The sequence below is a fragment of the Sciurus vulgaris genome, assembly GCF_902686455.1.
Source record: "Sciurus vulgaris genome assembly, chromosome: 2".
In the NCBI taxonomy this organism is placed as follows: domain Eukaryota; kingdom Metazoa; phylum Chordata; class Mammalia; order Rodentia; family Sciuridae; genus Sciurus; species Sciurus vulgaris.
Genome location: NC_136462.1, coordinates 29977523 through 30001547, shown reverse-complemented (window position 1 = coordinate 30001547; position 24025 = coordinate 29977523). Strand labels below are relative to the sequence as shown.

At 38.0% G+C, this 24025-nt stretch overlaps 2 protein-coding genes across 3 annotated transcripts in view; one reads left to right on the top strand and one right to left on the bottom strand.

Annotated features, from left to right (window-relative positions):
* Positions 1-9508, top strand: part of BBOF1 (basal body orientation factor 1) — a 46899-nt gene extending 37391 nt beyond the window's left edge. Inside the window, exons 10-12 of one of the 2 annotated variants that reach the window (XM_079129803.1) lie at positions 2075-2149; positions 2312-2420; positions 9371-9508. In XM_079129803.1, the coding sequence (XP_078985929.1) occupies positions 2075-2149; positions 2312-2420; positions 9371-9382 (196 nt within the window). In that variant the 3' untranslated portion in view covers positions 9383-9508. Of the gene's footprint in view, positions 1-2074; positions 2150-2311; positions 3567-9370 lie in introns of those variants that run through there. The other variant, XM_079129802.1, reaches the window with a different exon arrangement.
* Positions 3818-23977, bottom strand: ALDH6A1 (aldehyde dehydrogenase 6 family member A1). Its single transcript, XM_079129801.1, has 12 exons — positions 23826-23977; positions 18116-18172; positions 16104-16178; positions 15762-15923; positions 15363-15441; positions 14907-15209; positions 13740-13861; positions 12135-12324; positions 11754-11935; positions 9960-10139; positions 9508-9606; positions 3818-5552 (listed from the first exon to the last, which is right to left on the bottom strand). Exons 1-12 carry the CDS (start codon positions 23871-23873, stop codon positions 5448-5450), a joined length of 1602 nt encoding a protein of 533 aa, XP_078985927.1. The 5' UTR covers positions 23874-23977; the 3' UTR covers positions 3818-5447.
* Positions 23978-24025: the final 48 nt, after the last annotated feature.

Genomic DNA, 24025 nt, shown 5'->3' with positions numbered 1-24025 from the left:
ACACCAAGAGATAAGGAATAGGAATGAGGAGACATGAAGACATAAGATGACTTGGAATTAAAGGGAAAATATTATCTTAGATATTTAGGATGATGCTTACTGTAATGCTTGCTAAGTTACATTGCTTAACTGATTGTATAGCACATGTAGAGAAGCATAAAAACTGTTAAGGTTTTATTGGTTTGCAAAAATAAGTAAATGTGTTTATTCATCAAGGGACTCTAATATAAGAAAGAGATATAGAAAGGAACACAGAAATCCACAGGTATTCCAATAAATTCCTTTTAATTATTAGTTTCACTGTCACCACTGTGTTTTAGCCACTGTGTTTTTGTGGTATTAGGTTCAATCCCCAGTACCACAAAAACAAAATAAAACCAAACCAGAAAGCCAGTTTGAGATAAAGGTTTAAATTTTATTTAGTCTATCCTTTAATTCACTTGTACACATTGAGTCCGTGCTATTTATTGAGGATATAGTGTTGAGTAAATAAGGACATCACACCTAATCTCAATGAATTTATGCTCTATATGAGAGAAAACTTTTTTCAAATCATCATATAAATAAATATAAAAGTACATCTATAACATAGACTCAGAAGAATTATATAGTAATAGGAAAGCCTAGACTAGGGAATCTGATATCATCAGTAAGGCTTGAGCTGATTTTTTTTTTTTTTTGGTACTGGGTACTGGAGGTACCACCAGGGATTAAACCCAGAGGTGCTTTACCTGAGCTTTGTACCCAGACCTTTTCAATTTTTATTTTAAATTTTATTTTGAGACAGGATATCACTAAGTTGCTAGTGTCTTGCTAGATTGCTAAGGCTGGCCTTGAACTTATGATCCTCCTGTCTCAGTCTCCTGAGCTGCTAGAATTACAGGTGTACCACCATAACCATTTGAGTTAACTTTTTCCTATTCAAGGAATATAGCTAGAGTTCTAGACCTCTAATTCCATACTATATGTTATTTTCAGCCTTGGAGAAACAAAGGAATTAAAGCAAGATGGTCACACCAAAGCAATGAACTTGAACCTGACTCATAATGGAACTATGTTTAAGCCTTTTGAAACCTCATGCCAGAATTAGATAAAGGAACAGTAAGATAGGAATAGATGGTGGAATGTTGAGGAGATTCAAACCAAATGGGGGAGGAGTTAGATGATATAAGGTCTACCAAGGCACGTAGGAAGTTGGTTAAGAGTTCATAGTTGATAGCTCATGGTTATGAGTCCATGGTATTTTTCTTTGTGATTGATCTTAGTGGGGATAATCAATAAGTGACTACAATAAATCAATACATTAGTAACCACATAGGTGTTCAGATACTTTAGTGTCTAAAGTATTTTTTTTACATATCACCATTAGACTATGTAGCTAGATTTTGAGTGCTTTATGCTGCTTTCAAAGGCATCTAATTGAGAACAAGTTTTAGGAATGGGGTATGTATCTTTATCTGCTGGGGTATCAACCTACTATCCTTTCTATCTCTATTAAACTCACTTAAATTAGAACATTAAATTTGTGATATGCTTATTTCCTGTCCTTCCAAAATTTAAGGTAAAAATTTTCTTACTGGGCCTATCTCCCTACTGGATAACCTTCTGTGTTCTGGGGTTCTCTTTGTGAGAGGGATATTTTTCTGGACATTTTTGTTGGTACTCTGGTTCAAACTTGCCCTTTACCACTATTAGCTGTTTGGGTTGGGGTATAGGTCAGTGGTAGAGCACTTGCCTAGTATGCATGATGCCCTAGTTTAATTTCCAGTATCCCCCTCCCCAAACAAATTGTTGTATGAGTAGCTTCATTATGATCATCTCCATAAATATTTCCACTTCTCAAGTTCAGCATACCTCAACTTTCAAGTGAATATATTAGTTTGCCTAACATGTTGTATGTATGTGTGTGCGTGCATGTGCGCGTGTGTGTATGTATGTACATGTAAAAATTTATTTTGAAAATAAGCCCATCTAACTGAAACATTTCACTTGTCATGGTAATATAAGGATACAAGGAAATATAAGGATACAAGGAGACACTGCCTCATTTTTTATTGACTTTTATACACCACAGGAAATACAACCAGACTTCTAGGACTCCAGTTCCAGATCATGTTGTTTCTGACAGTAGAGAAATGAAGGAATTTGGGTAAGATCTCTCCTGCAAAGTCTCAAATGTGAACCAGATCACAATGGCTCTTGTGGGCATTTCACATGTATTAGAGTTGAGTGAAAATAATATGAATTTGCTGTTCTGAACCAAATCTCAGGTATGGATGCTGACAATACTCTTATTTTGTCATTATTGCAGGGATAAAAGTAAACTTCAAGATCAAACCTTCATCACTCAGCAAGCTGAAATATCAGACTCTGGTGAAATGACACTACCCAATACAAAAGGATCTCAGGAGTCCAACAAAGTAAGGAGACTATAATCCAGTTGAATAATACACACAGCTATTTCCTTTCTTCATGCAGCTTCTTGCTAATTCTTACTTCTTTTCTCTACTGGCCATCCAGGAGCTTTCAGGGATCAGTGAAATGAGTAACAAAATAGCATTAGTATGAGATCCTAGAAATTTTTATAAAAATTTTCACACTAAAGTTGGAAATACAAAATGCAAGTGGATATTCGTGTCTCTTTTAGTGTAGAAAACCTTTTGAAATAAGTAGCCTACTAGTGTTGTGGCATACTCCTGTAATCCCAGTGACTCAGGAGGTTGAAGCAGGAGGATCCAAGTTCCGGCCATCCTCAGAAACTTAGTGAGCCCCTAAACAACTTAGTGATACATTGTGGCTCAAAATAAAAAATAAAAAGATCTGAAGATTTAGTTCAGTGACAAAGCACCCCTGGTTCAATCCCCAGTACCAAAAAAAGAAAAGAAAAAAAAAAAAAAAAAAAAAAAAAAGGAAAGCGGCAGTATAGTCAAAATGTATACTATCTTTTATGTAAGCACAAACATAATGACATTACAATTCTTAACTTTGGACATAGGGTGGGAAGTCCATGTCCAAGTCACTACAACCTAGGGGACAAAGGTATTATAAGGAATTATGGTACCATTAAAAGAAAAAGCCAGATTTCTTTCTCTTTAAGAGCTTTTTATTTGTAATTTGTTATGAATAATCAATTAGTAGAATGTAGTATCTGAGAAGGTTCAAATGAAGCCATATCAAATCAAAAAAGAAAGAAAAATACTGAATTTTTTAGCTGCTACTAACTTGAATACAACTGTACACATATTTTCCCCAAGAAACAAGAAACTTTTGAACAGCAAGTAGTTGGCCAAATGAGCTGATTTCAAGGAGAGCAACACAATTCTGACTAGTCAGTATTTTTTAAAAAGTGACTTTCCTTAAATGTAAGGAAAATGTTAGGAATCTTTGTGGCTATATTTAATTCCACTTGGAATTTAGGCATAATTTTTTATTCAACCCAGCCTGAAGTTGTTGGATTGTATTATATATAAGCTATATTTTATAAGAGAAAACAAGGAGCAATTGCATTCTCAAAAGTATAAATTTATATTGCCTCACCTGTAGGGAGGCAGAAAATAAAAATAAAAGACCCAGAGTAAGGTTGTAAGTGTATTTTGTTTCAGTTACCTTAAGTGACATTCTATCCACACACATTTTCAAAGTTCTTCACCAGCCTTAACTCCCCGTGGAGTAGGGTAGCACTAAATGACTAATGGAGAAACAGAAAAATAAATGACGGCATCTGCCTAAGGGTTATGCCATCAGAGCCAACAGTCTTCCCCTAGTTCAGGAAGATGCAATTCAACTGGGATGGTGAAAAAAAAAAAAAAAAAATCTATTTTGATTGTTGATGGGTCTTTATTTTACTCATTTATTTATATGCAATGGTGAGGATTGAACCCAGTACCTCACACATGCTAGGCAAGGGTTCTACCACTGAGCCACAACCCCAATTCAACTTCCATTCTCATTTCAAGATTAGATATAGTGGCACATGCCTGTTGGACTCAGGAGGCCAAGACAGGGGGATTGCAAGTTTGAGACCAGCCCCAGCAATTTAAGACCCTCAGTAACTTAGTAAGACCCTATCTTAAAATCAGAACTAAAAAGGACTGGGGATGTAGCTCAGTGGTAAAGCATCTGCAGATTGAATCTCCAATCAAATAAAAAAAAAAGATGTATCAAAAAAAAAAAGGATAAAGGCAGCTGAATTAACAGGAGAAGACTGTCAAAGCATTTCTTCTTCACTACTTTAAGTACTGAAAAACTTAAAAATTTATTAGACCCTAATTAATCAGATGAGGAATTCTCTCATTAAAAGGTATCACTAATGATAAATGCAGGCAAGAGAAAAGACTAATATAGAAAATTTGGCAAGCCAGGTGTGGTGACACATGTCTATAATTCCAACAACTCAGGAGGCTGAGGCAGGAGGATTTGGCTTTGCAAGTTCAAAGCCAGCCTCAACAACTTAGTGAGGCCCTAAGCAACTTAGCAAGACCTGTCTCAAAAAATAAAAAAGGCTGGGGACATAGCTCAGTGGTTAAGCACCCCTGTGTTTAATCCTTGGTACCAAAAAATTTTAAAAATAAAAAAATAAAAAATTTGGCAAATAATAGCATATATGACTTGTGTAAGGCAAGAATCTAATGCAGTTTTGTGAGTGGACCCCTCCTTGATTTCTGGGTCTAAAATAACTTTTGAAATAATTTTCTAAGAAAACTATTTTGCATCTGAATTAATGACGGAAGCACTGATAAATGATTGTTGAAGTAAACCCTGAAACTTAACATTTGGCACATAAAACATTAATTTATCCATTGCATACTGAGGTATCCTTGAGACTTGATTTTAAGAAGCAGAAATGGGAACAATGATAGAATTAGTGGTCATGAATCACAGGGACAACAAAGTGGCAAAGAAGAGAAAGAGCAGTGATCACCATGTTGGGATAAATAGAAATGGATTGATTATACCTTGTGTCAGTGAGGGAATGAGCAAGAGACTCAGAAAAACTTGTCAGAGGGGTCTTGCCCACTGGCATTGATGAGGGCTGTCTTGGTGGCTCAACCAGAGTTCATGAACTAGTTCTATTCTCTTTTCCCATCCAAGGATTCTTCTTCCAATTTTTGGAAGATCATCTGTACATACATTGACCTTACCCTCCTTCAGGTCATTAGAAAAGGGGAAAAGGTTTTAGAAAACTGATCTAAGCTCTTATTCCAGATAAGCATTATAGTTACAAGAGTTGCCTTCAAAGCAGAAGTATGAAGAGCAAATAAAAATCTGGAGTTAGTGTTACACTATGGGTCTCCCTACAGCAACTTTGAAGGGGCCAAGAGTCCTGAGAAAGAGTTTAATAACAACATATTCCAATCTCAAGGATCTGATCTGAGCAAAGTTGACAAACGAAGCTGGTCAAGAATAGAGATTTCTCAGGATGGACTGAGTCTTGGAGAAACTTGTTTCTAACGGCCCATGGTAGGCATGACTACAGCAGGTGAGGAAAGAGTAGCATCTTCTTCTTTCCACTGAGAAGTGATGGTCTTTAGCTGAGTGTAGAACTGGATTCCCTAAAGACAGCAAAGAGAATAGCAAGAGTTAACATATACTTCGTGGGGGAAGTTCATGATTCTTTGAATGAACTTTTCAAGGTTGTTCTGTGAGTGCTATTCATGTTCCTATTTGAGCAATAGGTGCAACCAAAATCCAATGTGTTGTTCATGAGATAATCTAAAATAGTATAATACCTGACACAGAGTAAATAGTCCTTCCTTAGCCATTATTAATATCCTGAAATTAGAATTTATAAGTTAAGAGTATTTAAATGGAAAAATAGGACAATATAATCTGTTAAACTTGCAGGTCATTCTGTTACATTTTTTTTTCTTTCTTTGTAAATTCTGATGCTAGGAATTGAACCCAGGGCCTTGTACATGCTATACATGTGCTCAGCCACTGAGCCACATCACCAGCCCCTTGCAGATCATTCTACTGCAGAGCTGAATATCATGTGCCATGTCAACAGATTTAACTCAAATCATGTCTCTACCCTTATTTTTTGTTTTTTATTTGTTTATTTATTTATTTATTTATTTATTTATTTATTTTGCAGAACTGGGGATTAAACCCAGGGGTGCTGTACCCCTCAGCTACATTCCCTGCTCTTATTTTGAGACAGGGTCTCACTAATTTGCCAGGCTGGCCTCAAATTTGTGATCCTCCTGCTTCAGCCTCCTGAGTTTTGGGGATTATAGGTGTGTGCTACTGTACTGTCCTGCCTTTACCTTGAGCCTTATTGACTTAACATGCACATTATGGAAATGTTGTAAGGAGAAAATGAATGACACACAAAAATATCCTAGCAGTTACTGCTGTTCAATAATTGTTAGTTTTTCTTTCCTTCCCATGGGGGGAAAAAGGAATAGAGTATGAAATATATATGTTAGGCCATTTCTGATAATTGTGTAATAATGAGCTTTGTACTGAAGTGGCAACCAAGTTTCTGTAGCAAATCAATTGTTTAAAAAAGAAAAACAGTGTGCAAGGGAGACTTAAGAAGGAAAAAGAAAAAAAGAAAGAGGAGAAAGAAAGCATACATTGTGCAGATCTAACACTCATAAAATGATTAGCAAACTAGAAAGATATTAGGAAAAAAAACTTCCTTGATTTAAATGCTCTTCTAGAATTATTTGACAAAATCTGGGCCATTTTAATATGTTGAAAGCAAATTTAAACATAAAGATGCAACTAACCTTTTTTTTTTTTTTTTTTTTTTTTGATACCATAGATTAAACCCAGGGGTGCTTAACCACTGAGCAACATCTCCAGCCCTCTTTGTTTTTTTTAATTTTGAGACAGGGCCTTACTGAGTTGCTTAGGTCCTTGCTAAGTTGCTAAGGCTGGCTTTGAAATTGTGATCCTCCTACTTCAGCTTCCTGAGTTGCTGAGACTACAGGTGTGCAGGTTTGCACCATCGCACCCAGCAAAGATAAAACTAATTTTTACATTTTCCTTTCTTTCTTTCTTTTTTTTTTTTTTTTTTTTGAGACAAGGTCTTGCCATGTTTCCCAGGCTGGTCTCAAACTCCTGGGCTCAAGTGATCCTCCTGCCCCCAAGTAGCTGGAGCTATAGGCATGTGGTATCATGCAGGGCTTGACTTTCATGTTTTATTATGTAAGGTAATACTTTCATGTCTTCTTTCCAGAATGCCAAGTGCAATTTAATAACATAAGGATTTAAGACTTCAGCTGTGTATATCTTTTCCTCCAAGAAGCCTGTCTTACCAGGGTAATTTATAGTAATTAAACCGAGATAGCAGTTTGTGGGAGGAAAAAAAAAACTATTAAAAAAATATTTTTAGTTGCAGATGGACACAGTACCTTTATTTATTTTTATGTGGTGCTGAGGATCCACCCAGTGCATCACATGTGCGAGGGAAGCACTCTATCACTGAACTACAACCCCAGATGGAGAAAAACTACTTTAAACAGTAGTTTTACTGTTTCCCTTAGAAGAAATGCTTGATCAAACTACAGGTGGTCTATGATTTGCTATTTTTCCAAGTTAAGACAGTGCAAAAGCAATGTGTGTTTAGTAGAAATTGTACTTTGAATTTTGAATTTTGATCTCTTCCTGGACTAGCAATAAGCAATACAAATTATCAGCCCCAACCATGAGGCTTGTATACTCTGTTGAGTAACTATGATGTTCAGTAGGTTAGGTGTATGATATTTTCAACTTATGATGGGTTTATTGGGATGTAACCCTATCATCATAAGTTGAGGAGTGTCTATGTAATATAGTCGATTTTGCATAAACTGTCACAAATGTACAAAATGGATAATGAATCTCTCAATATCTGACTGTTGACTCTTTTTCTTTTTTGGTACTGGGGATTGAAATAAGGAGTGCTTTACCACTGCACTATACCCCTAGTCCTTTTTGGTTTTTATTCTGAGATAGGGACTTGCTAAATTGCTGAGATTGGCTTCCAACTTGATACGTTCTTGCCTCAGCCTCCTGAGTCACTGGATTATAGGCCTGCTTTCCCATGCCTTGCAATGTTGACTTCTTAACCCGTTAGCCATATCTTAACCATATGGTCATAACTATCATATCTGTTATGTGATCTGATTGATAATTTTTAATTAATTATTTTAAATCATTAGACAGGTAGGTTCTCATTAAGTTGCCCCGCCCTCAACTTGCAATCCTCTTGCCTCAACCTTACAAATCACTGTGATTACAAGTGTGTGTCACCGTGTCTGGCTAGAAAAGTGTTTGATACAAAGAAGGTGCTCAATAATTTTTTTCTTTCTTTCTTTTTTGTTTTGTAGTGCTGGGGATTGAATCTATGTCTTTTTGCATGCTAGGCAAGTACTACCACTGAGCCCAGCCCTCAAAAAAAAAAATTTTTTTTTTGCAGTGCTGGGGATTGAACCTAGGGCCTTGTGCTTATAAGGCAAGCATTCTACCAACTGAGCTATCTCCCCAGCTCTCAAAAAATTTTTTGATAAACAACTATTATAGGAAAAATATATGCAATGGGAACACATGAGGGATACTACCTAGCATCAAAGAAAGGGGTGGTGGTGATTAGAGGTGATTTCTTTCTGGAAGAATAGCAGAGAAAATGGCATATACAAAGGCCTGGACTTCCCAGGCATGGTTGTGAATGCTTGTAAGCCTAGCTACTCAGGAGACTGAAGCAAGGAAGATCGCAAGTTCAAGGCCAGGGCAACTTAATAAGACACTGTCTCAAAAAATGGACTGTGGGGGTTGGTGTTGTGGCTCAGTGGTAGAGCACTATCATTTGTGAGGCACTGGGTTTGATCCTCAACGCCACATGTAAATAAATAAATAAAATAAAGGTCCATCCACAACTAAAAAAAAAAAAATTAAAAGAAAAATGGACTGAGGATATAGTTCAGGGGTAAAGCATCCCTGGGTTCAATCCCCAGTACTACAAAAACTAAAATAAACAAAACGAGACAAAACAAAAACCCCCAAAACAAAGTCCTAAACTTCCTCATGCTGTTTTCCCCCAACATTGTTGCCTTAAGTTGTTCAAGAAGAAGCAACTTTGTTAGCATTTCATTGACTTTAAAAATTTTTTATTCTTTATAGTTATACATGACAGTATAAACCATTTTGATATATTTATACAAGCTTGGAATATATCTTATTCTAACTAGGATCCCAGTCTTGTGGATAGATGTACACGATGGTGACATTCACTGTGGTGTGTTATATGTACATAGGAAAGTTATATCAGATTCATTTCACTGTCTTTCCCATTCCTATCCCTTCTCCCTTCCCTTCATTCTACTTTGTCCAATCCACTCAACTTCTATTCTTTCCCTCCCTGCCCTTGCTAAATCTTTTCTAGGAGACTATCTGAGAAATATTGCAAAACAACAGGTGACCCCACAGAAGCTGCTGGCACATCCTTCTCGGCAGAATCCTTGTTCCTGAATATGTTCAAGAAAAGTTTCTTAAAGGAAAAAAAATGGACTCAAAAGTTACCTGTTTGCCATAGAAATTGGTGTCTCCCCTGAAGGATGATCGAGAACCAGTGAATGAGAACATTGGCAAAGGCACTGGAATAGGGACATTCACTCCGACCTAAAGCAGAACAAATCTACATCAAATACTAAGCAAAGGACTCAAACTATAGACTCTTTATTTAGAAGCATAAAAGACTAATTTATTTTTTCTTTTTAAAAAAATCAATTTAGATTTTATGGTTTTTTTTTGGGGGGGGGGGGTATTTGTTTTTTGGAGAGACCATTTTAAATTGCTAGCTTCCACCCCATTCTCTATTCTATGAACTTTTATTCCTAAGGAAGAAATATGGAGCATTGTGGAAGATTAAAGGGGCAATCTTTACACAAGCTACAATGACTGATCACTGTCTACTGTCTCCTCTTAGGAATCCCTAAGAGCTGTGAGAATCTCTAGAAATTCTGTTTACAAACCTGTCCAACATCCACCAGGTGAGAATACTTCCGAGCAGTGGCTCCATTGGTGGTGAAAATGGCAGTTCCATTTCCATAGGGGTTGTCGTTTACAATCTTGATGGCTTCATCTAATGTTTCTGTCTCCAGAACCACAAGAACTGGACCAAAAATCTCTTCTTTGTAACAGGTCATATTTGGCTGCCAGGAACGATGCATCCAGAAAAGAAGTGAGCTTTTTGGATTCTACGTATTTTATACTTATCTGGTAATTTCACTTACTACCCACTAGTTTACATGGATTGCTTTCATGTTAGCAATCTCTTTTTATTTTTAAATTGCCTATTAAAAAAAAAAAAAACTCTGTTCCATCTTCCAATCTATCAACATATAAACAACTTGAAATTCCTCTTTACTACAATCATACTCTTTAAGTACTGTACTTTTAGTTCCCATGATACAACACTAGCTTCTTTTGTAAAAACTGTACAACTTGTTTCATATAATTGTTGTTACCAAAAAATTACATAAAATGTATTTCTTATAAATCTAATATATATAAAACATCAAACATTTCCAAAACAGAAGCTAGAAAATGAAAGCAAGCAAGTCAATTAGTTCAAAATTTTTGTCATAAAGTCAGCTTCTTCAACACCTTCTCAACTCTGCCCAGGGGCGTTGAGTGCTCTCTTGGCTCTGGAGTCAAGGAGAGGTTGTAAAATAACACAAGCTGCATGCCTGAAGCCTGTGATTCCCCAGCTTTGTTCATAGCCTTTCCCCTGTTGTTCTAAGCCTACCAAGGACTTAGAATGTGAAGCAAGAGTTGCTTCAGGGAAGAGTCTCAAACCTATAAGGAACAACATTGCCTTTCTACTCATTACACTCCATTCTCATGTATCCTTTGCCTCCCAAATTTAACTCTCTACATTTGTATTTTGGTATTATGTCATACATAAACACTCAAACCAGCCTTCACCACTACACCTAACCAGCCGTGTTTATTGATTTTGTGCCAAGAGACTTAATTTCTATTACACTTACATTCAATCCTTGGTTATTCAGGAGTATAGGTTCCTAATCCCAATTTAGTCATGAATGTCAACTGAGAGACTTTCAGAGTTTTGACAAAAATTGACAGATCACTTCTTTTTGGCACTTTGCCATAAAGATGTAGCTAAATTTTGAGACTAGAGTAGTTAGTTACACAACAAGTGTTGGGGGTTGATATATTGATTGAGACATTTCAGTAGCTATGAGGTAGGTAACAAGAAGGAAGACAAAATTACCCTAAATAAGTAACTACTATAGTATAAGACAAGGGTTGACAAACTACTACTACCTGTGGGTCAAATGTGGCTATCTGTTTTTGTACAGTCCACAGCTAAGAATGGTTTCTTCTTTTTTAAATGGTTGAAAAAAAATCAAAAGAATACTTCATGACATGTAAAATGATATAAATTCAAATGTATGTCCATAAACAAAATTTTATTGGAGCACAGCCACCTAATGTTTATGGCTGATTTCACACTACATGTCAGAATTGAGGAGTTGTGACAGAGATTATACATTTCTGAAAAGCTGGAAATATCTAGCCCTTCATGGAAAGTGTGCTGAATACTGGTATGATAGAAAGAAGTCTGGTTGGAACTCAGGAGAGGAGACTTATTCAGACTCCAAATTAAAATAAGTGAACAATCCTGGCAAGAGTTGTGGTCTTAATCATTAAGTGTCTTCATTTAAAAATCAGAAGGATAGCTTCCATAGCCTCTAAGATGCCTTCAGCTTTCATATTTGTGAAATGATTGAGTTGTTCACCTTGACATTTGAGATGATGGTTGGTCCAACAAAGTTACCATTTTCATAGCCTTTGACTTTAATTTTTCGCCCATCCAAAAGGATGGAAGCTCCCTCCTTTGTTCCACTATCAATCAGATTACAGACTCGCTCTTTGGCCTGGGGGGTGATCAGAGGGCCAAGATCAGCTCCAGGCTGGTCTCCTGTAAAACAATATACAAGTAGACTAAGGACTTATAAAATATGTCTGCTAACAATATATGAATCTGAATGACAAGTACATATTAAAGAGAGGCAATGGTAAGAAGACATGACTGCTTCCACTGGTCAAGGTTAATGCTAAAACCAAGAGCTAGTGTCAAAGATACAAAATCTAAAGTTGCTGGGTAGATAAGTGATTACCCGCATTGACTCTCAGTTTTTTGGCACGCTCCACCAGCTCTGGAAGCCACTTCTTAGCTTCTCCCACAAGGATTGCTGTTGAAAGAGCCATGCAGCGCTGACCAGCAGCTCCAAATGCTGCCCCAACCAGCTGGTTCAGTGTATTTTCCTTGTTGGCATCTGGCATGACTACTCCATGGTTTTTGGCTCCCTAAAGAAACACAGAATGTGCATTAGTCTTCCTTAGCCAAATATAATTAAGCTAAGAAATAAAGCACAGAATCTGAGATTTCAAATGAGAATTTAAGGGAAGGATTAGAGAGTTCATTCTTTGTTGTTTTGAGGACAAAGAAATTATTTTTAATACTGCCGAAGTCTTAGCAACATCAAGCAAGTCTCCACATTTTTTTCTTCACTTCCTAGTTAATAAACTATGTATTTAGCTCAAAACCATTACCAAGGCAATAAAAAGCCCCAATCACACTCAAACCAACAGGTTAAAAACTGCATCCAGAAACCAAGGAAAATGTCTTTTTCTAACTTAGGGAATAATTTGTTGTCTTCCAGTTAAATGAAGAGTAATGTAAACAAAGAGCTGCCCGTAATAATAATACCAGTAATTAGCCAAGCTGCACATGCCTGCAATCCCAGCAACTTGGGAGACTGAGGCAGGAGGATCACCAAGTTTGAGGCCAACCTTGGCAACAGAGCAACATCCTCAGCAACTTAGTGAGGCTGTTTCAAGGCAGAAAATATAAAGGACTGGGCAAAGCATCACTAGGTTTAATCTCCTGTACCAAAAATAAATAATTTAAAAAGTCAGTAACCAATTGAAAGTCAAAATCAGACCTGATACATAACATCTAGAATGAGTTTCTTCAATATGGCTTGCTTCTAGACTTCTAGATATATAACTACATACACATCGTCTGTGTAGAATGACATATTAATTTTCACAGTTTTCTAGATAAGTATAATTGAGTGTGTGGGTATATATCATGTCTACTACTTAATTTAATCCCATTATACATAATGTTGAACAGAACACATGCATAAATATGGACTGAGGTGGGAGGGGCTTAAGTCAAATTGAACAAAACACATTCAGTCATGAAAAATAATGTTAGCTGAAGGAAGAAGGGTAGGAAAGATGTGGTAGGACTTTATATTTAGCATTAAAGTATTGCTAAGCATTTGGCAAGAAACTAGTAAGAGAACAGTAAAAATTAAAGCATGTTCACATATCATATGGGGATTTTTGGTTCTTTTCAGTGCCTTGGAACTACTACTTAGGATGTACCTTAAAAGAAGGAAGGATTAAGGGCTTAGAGCATGGTATAAAGAAAGAAAGAAACAGGGCCAGAACCAGAATTTGGCTATTACTGCTGAACACCCAAAGAATCTGAATAACATTCTTAGGAAGGTATATGTCCCTTGTCATCAAGATTAGTTGTATATGATAAAGGTGATCAACATGGTCATGGTTAAGGAGAAGACATTCAGTATGAAATTGTAATTAATAAACAGTGGCATTAGTGGGGTGAGTGGTCCTGCTATTGAAGTGCCGTTCCTAGATAATTTATAAACATATAACAAAGTTCAGGAGAAAAAAGAATAAAAAGTCACCATGTTGGCTTGGACCCTCTTGCCATGTCTTGATCCTCTCTCAAAGATATACTCTCCTGCCTGGTTGGATCCCACAAAGCTGATTGCTTTGATGTCCGGGTGATCACAAATAAAATTTACAGCTTGGAGAAGAAAATAAATGGTCACCAAAAAAGAACAAATGGCCATAGGTTTCTCAACATGGCAAATCTTCCCTTTACCCACTGATATGAACAAGAAGTTCTCATAATTTTTTTTCTACACTCAAGTGCCATTGTGAAATTCTCTCTTTTGTTTCCCTTAAATTCTTTACAAATTCTATTTAGCCTCTACCCTTTCAGTATTTTTTTATTTATTCCAGAATTCCTATTTCTAGTCTAATTCTGAAAAACTACAAGTCCTATTTTCCTCTAAAATAACAGGCTTTCAAAACTGGATATTTCCATTTTTTTTCTTTAAAAATGTGATATGTCCTCAATTGGATACAGTAGTGCGTGCCTATAATCCCAGTGACTCAGGAGGCTAAGGCAGGAGGATCGCAAGTTTGAGGCCATCTTCAGCAATTTAGTGAGGTCCTGAGCAACTCAGTAAGATCCTACTTCAAAATCAAAAATAAAAAGGGCTGGGGTTGTAGCTCAGTGTTAAAGCACTCCTGTGTTCAATCCTCAGTACCAAAAACAATAAGAACATAATATGTCCTCAACTGCTGCTATATACAGAGAGTCTCAGAAACTATTGTGCTGTCACATAAGAGGTGATATGGTGTTAATATTTAAAAGCAAGAAGCAGAGTCAGCCTTATGATACATACCCTAAAATTCATAGTTTACAGTAGTGACTTACAGCAAATTAATTTCACTCTGCCTCAATTTTCTCATCTATACAATAGAAAAATAATACTTCCTCAAAGGGTTGTTGAGGATTAAATAAGTCAATAACTTTCTCTTTTTGATCCTAATTCATAATTTTGGAGTCCCATTGCACAGTGAAGGGCAAGAAGCACTGCTACTCCTCAGTTAGTTACCTTAGCACAGATACAGAAACAGTCAACAAACATTACCTTCAATCATGGAGATTATTAGTGAGTCCCTTCCTTCCTAGTTTCCTCATTCTAAAATACCCAGTCATCACTCAATATCTTAGTTTGTTGGTGGCCAGATTAAGTAGTCACATGCATTAGGGAAGTTACCTTCATGTTGTCCGTGGATAATGTTCAGTGTTCCGTCAGGGGCACCAGAATCCTGAAGCAGCTTAGCAAGAAGCATAGTTGCTCCAGGGACTCGCTCTGATGGTTTCATTAGGAAAGTATTTCCACAAACCATGGCCATGGGAAACATCCAAAGGGGGATCATGGCAGGGAAATTAAATGGAGCAATGCCTGCACACACTCCCAGGGGCAGACGATAGGAATAAAGGTCCATGTCTTTGGTGATAGAAGGCATGGTCTCTCCCAGCATGAGGGATGTCACACTACAGGCATGCTCAACCACCTCTGGAACAGAGAAGAAGAAGTTAGGCCACCAGCTCCCCACACGGAACACTGCTTAGCTTTATCTTGTTCTGTTCAGCCCAGAGGCTGTGATCAGGCCAGTGAAAGACTCCTATCTTTCTTTTCCTAAAGTCCCATAAGGGTTTCCCAGCTTACGAAGGCCTCGAAATACATCTCCTTCAGCATCAGCTAGGGTCTTCCCTTGTTCCAACGTGATCAACTTGGCAATTTCTTTCTAGAGAGAAAAAACACACAAATAGAAACTCATACAAGGATAGTCCTTTTATTTTTGCAGTTCTGGGATCAAACCCAGTGTCTTGTGCATGCTAAGCACACACTCTACCATTGAGCTAGACCCTTAGTCCCCATGTTCCTCCTTTTAATTCTCAGGTAGCCAAGACAGAACAAATCTGAGGGAGAAGCAGAACAGGGAGAGAGCCATGATTGATGTCTCGGTGTTGCAGACTTAGGGAAGGCAGCTGAAAAGTTCTCTGGAGGAGTGACCAAAGCCCCATAGGCATCAGTGTAGAAAATTATACCATTTAGATGTCTTACCAAGTTTTCTTTAATAAGTTGTTGATAGCGGAGCAGGACCTGCTGCCGGCTCAACACTGATGTATCAGCCCAGGCAGGGAAAGCACGTTTGCAGGAAGCAATGGCTGCGTCCATTTCAGCCTTGGTAGACTGAGGGACCCGACCAATAACCTCATTGGTGGCCTGATGGGAAAAAGAAGCCATCATACTTTGCCAATGTCCTACCTTTTCCATGTTCCATCTAGTCACAGAGGTAGCACTATGTGTTCATGATAGACACCCAAGTCCCCAGGTCCCCACCTTCCCACCATGTTCCCAGAATTCCAGGCTAGTTAGTTTGAGTCCCAAAGCAATTTTGCTTACTGGGTTGTGGATGTCAATCCATTTGTCACTTTTGGATTCAACAAATTTGCCATCAATGAAGAGTTTTACTGTTGGCTGGGGAATAAAACACACACACACACACACACACATTAAAAAAAAAAAAAAAAAAAAAAAAAAAAAAAAAAAAAAACTTTTATATTAATTGCTTTGCTTCTTTTTCCCTTTCCCTTTCATAAAGAAGTTCAGGTTGATAAAGTGAATCTTCCTGTCTTTAGGAATGTTAGCCTCAGGAAAAAAATATACAATGTTCTTGTCTATGGTTCTATTAAAATGCAGCAGCACCTCTCAACACCGTTTTCTCTCTGAGCAGGAGAAACTCCCTGCTATTTACTCAGTGAACTTCATGAGCAAACACATCACTTGGAAACTTCTACTACCTTTTTTTTTTTTTTTTTTTGGTGGTGGTGTTGGGGATTGAATCCAGGGCCTTGTACATGAGAGGCAAGTACTCTACCAACTGAGCTACATCCCCAGCCCCCACTTGGAACCTATGGTTAAAAAAGAAGCCACTATGTGGAGTAGCCAATTATGGCCTTTTGGCCCCATTGACTTTCTGTCACATTAGTACATGTACTCTTACCTTTATGATAAAAAAATTTAAATAGTTCTTTCTACATGTATTTCTTTTCTGAGGTCACTTTCACTAAATTTTCAGAGGTCCAAGTTTTCTTTTTCTGTTGTCTTACAGAATACCTGAGTGGGTAATTTACAAAGGAAAGAAGTTTACTTATCTCAGAGTTGTGGAGGCTAGATGTTTAAAATAAAGCAGTTGCATCTGGCAAGGACCTCAGAATAACAGCAGAAAATCAGGAAGGGCAAGTGGGCAAGAATATCATTCATTCCTCTTAATGACCTAACCACCTCTTTATGCACTACGTCCCAACACCTACACAATGGCAATCAAACCTTAACATGGATTTTGGAGGGGACAAACTATATTTAGATCATACAGCGTCTGTGAACCAATAAAGGTGAAGGACTGCTGTGTCACGGTGTGTACATACTTCCACGTGGAAAGGACTTTGAGTAGCAGTCCTTGTTTAATAGATTTTACATACAGAAATGACAGATGTTCTGTAAAAACAACTGTAAAGATTTCAGAAGAGGACAACTATCTGGCAGATTCAATAAATTCTTTAGAAGAAGATAAGAGTGGTGGCATATACCTGTAGTCACAGATATCCAGGAGGCTGAGGTAAGAGGATCACAAGTTCGGGACCAGCTTGGGTAACTTAGCTAAACCTTGTGCTCCTGCCAAAGTCTAAATCTATAGAAGTCACAGAAATGTTTGTACCTTCTGGCATAGTAAGTAAAATTCAGAACAGATAAAATCCAAAAGAAGGAAAAAAACTACATTTAAAAATTTTTTTTGTAGTTGTCAATGAACCTTTATTTTTATATGATACTGAGGATCAAACCCAGCGTCTCACACATGCTAGGCAAGCGCTCTACCACTGGGCCACAAACCCAGCCCCCAAAAAACTATGTAAAAATGCTTTATGATATTGAAAAATAGGAACAACCCAAATGTTATATAGAGAAATTATTAGTTAATTCAAGCTACATCAACTTGATGGAATGCTACACAGTCATTAAAAATCATAATCAGGGGCTGGGGAGATAGCTCAGTCGGTAGAGTGCTTGCCTTGTAAGCACAAGGCCCTGGGTTCGATCCCCAGCACCCAAAAAAAAAAAAAAAAAAAATCATAATCATAGGGGTGGGGATGTGGCTCAGTGATAGAGGAATTTCCTAGCAGGTACATGTCCCTTGGTTTGATCTCTAGCACTTAAAAAAAACAACAACAACTATAAAGACCATCTTGGAATAATAATAATACTCACAAAATAATAGTCAAAATATTAGGTAAGAAAACCAAGATAAAAAATTTCACATATCCTCTGATCACAGTTATGTAAAGATAAAAAGAAATACCCCCAAACTATATTGGATTCCTTCTCTGAAGTCAACTTTCAGTGATAAATATACTCACCACTGAAGAAGAGAAGGAGGATGCTGAATACCAGGTGGAGTTTACTTTGGAAGAAACCTGTGTGATAAAATAATAATTTGATAAATGAGAGCAGAGTATTATTAAAAATGCAGCAAATGGTTACTATATGTATATTATATTAGCTGTTGTGGGTATGAAAAAGAATTTGGTGTTTGTTGTCAAAAGCTGTATACTTTTAAAAAATATATGAAACTATGAGACACAGCAAACTGAGAAAATAATAAATCATAATGATCATGTTTCAAATTTCCAGAAGAGGGTTGATTTAATTTTTTTCATTATGATATTTTCATAGTTTGGGGCCTGGAAAATGTCACCATAAATCTAACAGTAAGGAAATATTTAGCATGGTATATAATACAACAGGTGTTGAAGACAATGAACAATCAATATATATGTAATAAGCTATAAATAATATGTATAATCAATGTAGGCATAGATTAAATGGTACATAATCAAATGTAAGTATAAATGCTCATACAAATACTTGAATACAAACGTTCATAACAGCATTATTTGCAATAAGTCAAAACTTCGAAATGACCCAAATGTCCACCATTGGATAGGTGAACAATGAAACCAAAGTCTATATCCATACATCAGAATACTACTCAAAAGTAAAGAGGAATGAAATATTGACACATGCAACATGGGTGATTATAATAATTATGACAAGTGGAAGAAGTCAGACATAAAAAGAGTACATAATGGATGGTTTCATTTATATTAAAAAACTATAAAATGCAAATAGTATGAGAAAGCAGACTAATAGTTACTAGGGAATGATGGGGAATGTGGTAAAGGGGGCTCAGAGGAAAACTGTTTTTTGGTGATGGTTCATTATGTTGATTGTCATTTTTGTTTTGTTTTGTTACTGCAGATTGAATCCAGGGGCATTTTACCACTGGGCTACATCCTCAGCTCCTTTTTTTTTTGTGGACCAAGGATTGAACTCAAGGGCACTCAGCCACTGAGCCACATCCCCAGACATCCCCAGCCCTATTTTGTATTTTATTTAGAGACAAGGTCTCACTGAGTTGCTTAGTGCCTCACTTTTGCTGAGGTTGGCTTTGAACTTGCAATTCTCCTACCTTAGCCTGGAGGTCAGAGATTATAGGCATGTGAGCCATTGCGCCTGGCTCCTCAGCTCTTTTTTTTTGTTTTATTTTGAGACAGGGTTTTATAAGTTGCTGAGGTTGATCTGGAACTTTTGATCTTCTTGCTTCAGGGTCTCAAGTTGCTGGAATTACAGACCTGTGTCACCACACCTGGCTCTCATTATCTTGAAAAAAACATTAAACCATATAAATTGTACAATTTCTTTCTTTTTTTCCCTTCTTTCCTTCTTTCCTTCCTTCCTTCCTTTCTTTCTTTCCTTTTTTCTTTCTCTCTCTCTCCCTTCCTTCCTTCCTCTTTCTCTCCTTTCTTTTTCTTTCCTTCTTTCTTTCTTTACTTTCTTCCTTCTTTCTTCCCTCCCTCCCTCCCTCCTTTCTTCCTTCCTTCCTCCCTCTCTCTCTCTGTCTTTCGAATCCAGAGGCACTTTTACCACTGAGCCACATCCCCAGTCCTTTTTATTTTGAGACAGTCTCACTAAGTTGCTTAGGTCCTCACTAAGTTGCTGAGGCTGATTTTGAACTTGCAAACTTCCTATCTCTGCCTCCTGAGTCGCTGGGACTACAGGCATGCACTACCATGCCTGGCACAAATTGTACACTTTGAATATGCAGATTATTTTATACCAATTTTATTTCAGTAAGGCTATTTTTAAAATGCCACAAGTACCTTACAGGAAGAAATGTGTCCTATCAGTATTATTTGAGAGGGAAAATCAGTGAATGGAGGAGGGAGGGTCAGTTACAATGTCACTCTCACACTGTAATTCTAAAGAAAGTTTATATATATGTTGTGGAAATCGATTTAAACAAACCCTTGGAATGGCTTTCCACTGCCCTTGGGATAAAGACTCATCTCCTTGATGTTGCTTGGAAGACTCTCCGTAGTATTTTTGTTTCCCTAGGTCTCAAGGCTTGCTACTTTCCTCCTTTCTTTCTCTGTTCCAGTCATTCTGAGTATGTTTTACACTCTTGCCCTTGCACATGCTAATTGCTCTTGGCTGGCACTGTTTCATTCTCTTTGCTTGGTTCACTCCTAATCTTTTAGGTGTCTACTTGGTCAACATTTTGTCTAGAAATCCTCAACCTTAGGTCTGGGGTAAGTACCTGATTGTGGAGTTTTTTCCTTTCACTTTATGGATATTAATCAAGCCATTAAGCTTGTTTAGTTATTAAGTACCTCTCACCTTAGATCAATAGACCATTGTGGCTTCAGCCCATAGCATAGTTCCTAGAATACAGTAAGTATTCATTGATATTTTGCAGAACAAGACAGGCATGGTGGTAAATGCCTATAATCCCAGCTACTTGGGAGGCTGAGGCAGGAGGATAGCAAGTTCAAGGCCAGCCTTGGCAACTTAGTAAGAACCTACCTCAAAATAAAATTTTAAAAAGGAAGACCTGGGGGTGTAGCTAAGTGGTAGAGTGCTTGCCTACTATGGGCAAGGCTCTGGGTTCAATCCTCACCATCAGAAAAAAATGCAGAATGAATACTCACCAGGCAATATTTTTATTTCATTTACTTATTTTGCTCTTTCTCATAGGGCAGAAAATGCACTGATCAGCGAACTTGAATGTTTTAGGCCATTTAAGATTTATGTTTTCACTTATATACAGCCTCTCTCCTGTAAAGGGGCATAATAGACACTATATCTGGTACCACAGAACATTATCATATAGTTCTTTTCCCTCCTAGCATAGCTCTATTGTTTTTGTAGTACTGGGGATCAAACTCAGGGGTGTTCTCCCACTGAGCTACATCTGGATAAACTGCCCAGGCTGGCTTTGGCTCCTGACTCAGTCTCTTGAGTAGCTGGGATTACAGGCATATACCATCACCAGGAGCAATTTACCACTGAGCTATATCTCCAGCTGTTTTTATTTATTTATTTATTTTGTGGCAGGGTCTCACTAAGTTGGTTAGGGCCTCACTAAACTGCTGAGGCTGGTCCCGAACTTTTAGTCTTCTTGTCTCAACCTCCAGAGCAACTGGGATTACAGGTATGCACCAATATGCATGTTTTTTTTTAATGGAATATAATTTCTCATTCTTCTGGTTGTACATGATGTAGGTTTCGACCAGTCATGTTAAATCTGACATCTTTTCTTCATTTCCTAAGAAACACTCAGCACCATTGCTGAAGAAAATATCCTATGACAAGTCATACCAAACTTCTGCTTTCCAGATGAGATGCCCATTTTCTACCTGCTATTTTCTTTACCAGGAACTCTCTTCTTCTCTTGGCTAATGACCTGCTAGTGTTAGTCTTGGAACACTTAGGCCCAGAGTCATACCCTTTTGGAAACTTTTCCTGACTTATACGGGTTGAGTTTGAGGCTTTTTCCTTATGTCCTTGCAGTACACTGGGCACACCTATTGTTTATCACTTATTGCATTACATTAGAGGAAATTTCAGTGAGTCTTTTACTGAAAGTCTGGGACAGTACCCACACAGAAAAAGATTCCAAGATTTAAGTCCTGAATTCCCAGTTCCATCAGTTATTAACAAGGTGACATTAAATGTCAGACAATTTACTTAGCTATATTTATTAATTCTAATCTTCATAAATATTCTGAAAGTTAGAAAGTTGTGGAGCTGGAATAGAAGCCAAATGCAATTGTGAAGCTTTTGTTTTTTGTACATCACTGAGGCAAGTCACTGAGTCTCTAAGACTGGTTTTCTGAATAGTATGAAAATATCATAAGAAAAAGAGAGAGGTTCTTGGTTCAGTTTTACTAACCTCAATAACAGAGAAGATAAGCTGAATACATAAAATAACCTAAAACATGAACCCTCACCTCTACAAATCCTTTTGATAGTCCTCTTTATATTCATGGCTGTCAGGATTTAGACTACTTTTTGTGTGTGTGTGTGTGTGTGTGTGTGTGGTCCTGGGAATGGAACCCGAGGCTTCATGCATGTGCAGGAAGTGCTCTATTTTTATTTTGAGATAGTGTCTTTCTAAGTTGCCCAGGCTGGCCTTGAACTTGTGATGCTCTTGCCTCAACCTCCCCAGTAACTTGGATCACTCTCTTCTGACTTAGACTACTCTTTAGCAAATTTTCATGTTACAGCAACTCCTAGTTGGTTAAGGATTATTACTTCTCTTCTCTTTCAGGTTAGTTCAGAGATTTCTTCCAATAAATAAAAAAATAGCATCTAATATTTCTAAAATAAAGTGCATAGGAAGAGAGATTCTCCTCTTTGATGCAAAAGTCAAAATACCTTCTTAATATTCTCAACAATTCATTTTTTTTCAATGATTCATTTCGATAAGGGAAAAAGTGAAGGAAAAAGCCAATTTCAGTGAAAGATTTCAACAAGATAATAATGGGAAATATAGTTTCCTTGCTATTAAAAAAGAGTAGAACTAGGATAACAGCAAGAAATATGAGTGAAGCCAGACCAACCCCTTTAGCCCATTCTATTAGATAGCATTTTCAAACATGAACCTTTGCTGGCTCTGCCAAGAATTTTGAAAATATGTTTCTGCAGAACTCATCAGAACTTGATAAATACTAATATTACCTAAAAGTGAAACAACATAAAAGAAGTTCCCAAGCTGAATGTAATGAGTAGAAAGGCAATGTTGTTCCTTATAGGTTTGAGACTCTTCCCTGAAGCAACTCTTGCTTCACATTCTAAGTCCTTGGTAGGCTTAGAACAACAGGGGAAAGGCTATGAACAAAGCTGGGGAATCACAGGCTTCAGGCATGCAGCTTGTGTTATTTTACAACCTCTCCTCGACTCCAGAGCCAAGAGAGCACTCAACGCCCCTGGGCAGAGTTGAGAAGGTGTTGAAGAAGCTGACTTTATGACAAAAATTTTGAACTAATTGACTTGCTTGCTTTCATTTTCTAGCTTTTGTTTTGGAAATGTTTGATCGTTTGAATGTATGTGGAACATAGTGGTAGCATAACAATGTGCCCTTTACCTCCAACATGAACACCGAAACTTCGCAAGAAAAAGTTTAACGGAAAGTTTTGCACAGAACTTGTGGGAAATACAAAAAGAGTTATAACAGTTGGGAAAAACAGCTTAGTAAATGGCTGCCTTTGGTGAAAACCCAGTGTGCATTTCTACAAGATTCAAAGTTCATTTTCTGACCCCTTGAGTGCCCACCCCTTACCTCAGATTATGGACAGAGAAGTTGGGAGAAAGGAGCAATTTGGACGTTCCTGGCAGGGGAAAGAGCTCTAAGTGAGGTGACCAGAAAAGGGAGAGAGAGGTGGCTGGTGCAGAGGTGAAAAGGAAAACGGTGGGCGGACCGAGAGGTGAGAGCAAGCGCGTGACAGCAGGGACACAGCAAGACTGGAGGAGAGTGGGCCAAGCCAGAAAAGAGGAGGCTCGGGAGAAAAGGGTTGAGGGCCAGGGGTGATAATTCAGGGCTCGTTCCAGGGCGAGGGAAGGTACGAAGTGAGGGGGTGGGACAGGGCTGCACAGGTAGGGTAGGAACACAAGGGTCCGCCAAGAAGAGGCTGGGCCAAAAGTCTGTCCAGCCGGAGCATTGCTCAGAGAGTGGGTGGAAAGGATCCATTCCTAGTTTCGTGGTCCCTCGGCGCCACCCTCACTCGCCTGCAGGATCCGGGACCGCACAGCCGACGCCGCCACCACCGCCGCCATGGCTCCGGGCTATCACTCCTCCGCTTCTCCAGCCTCTGCGGCCTGTGCCTACCAGGCAGCACCGCTGCCAGGCCTCGCCCTCCATCCTGCCAAACCTCCTCATTGGAAGACAAGACTACTTCCTCTAGCCAATCACTCGCCGGAACACCTGA

Excerpts from the sequence above, each read along its gene's own strand:
- ALDH6A1 (XM_079129801.1), bottom strand. The coding sequence starts at position 23,873 with ATGGCGGCGGTGGTGGCGGCGTCGGCTGTGCGGTCCCGGATCCTGCAG. Across the intron at positions 16,179-18,115 it reads CCTCCTTCTCTTCTTCAGTG|CCAACAGTAAAACTCTTCAT; the intron begins GTGAGTATATTT and ends TTTATTCCCCAG. Across the intron at positions 9,607-9,959 it reads ACCTGGTGGATGTTGGACAG|GTCGGAGTGAATGTCCCTAT; the intron begins GTTTGTAAACAG and ends GTTCTGCTTTAG.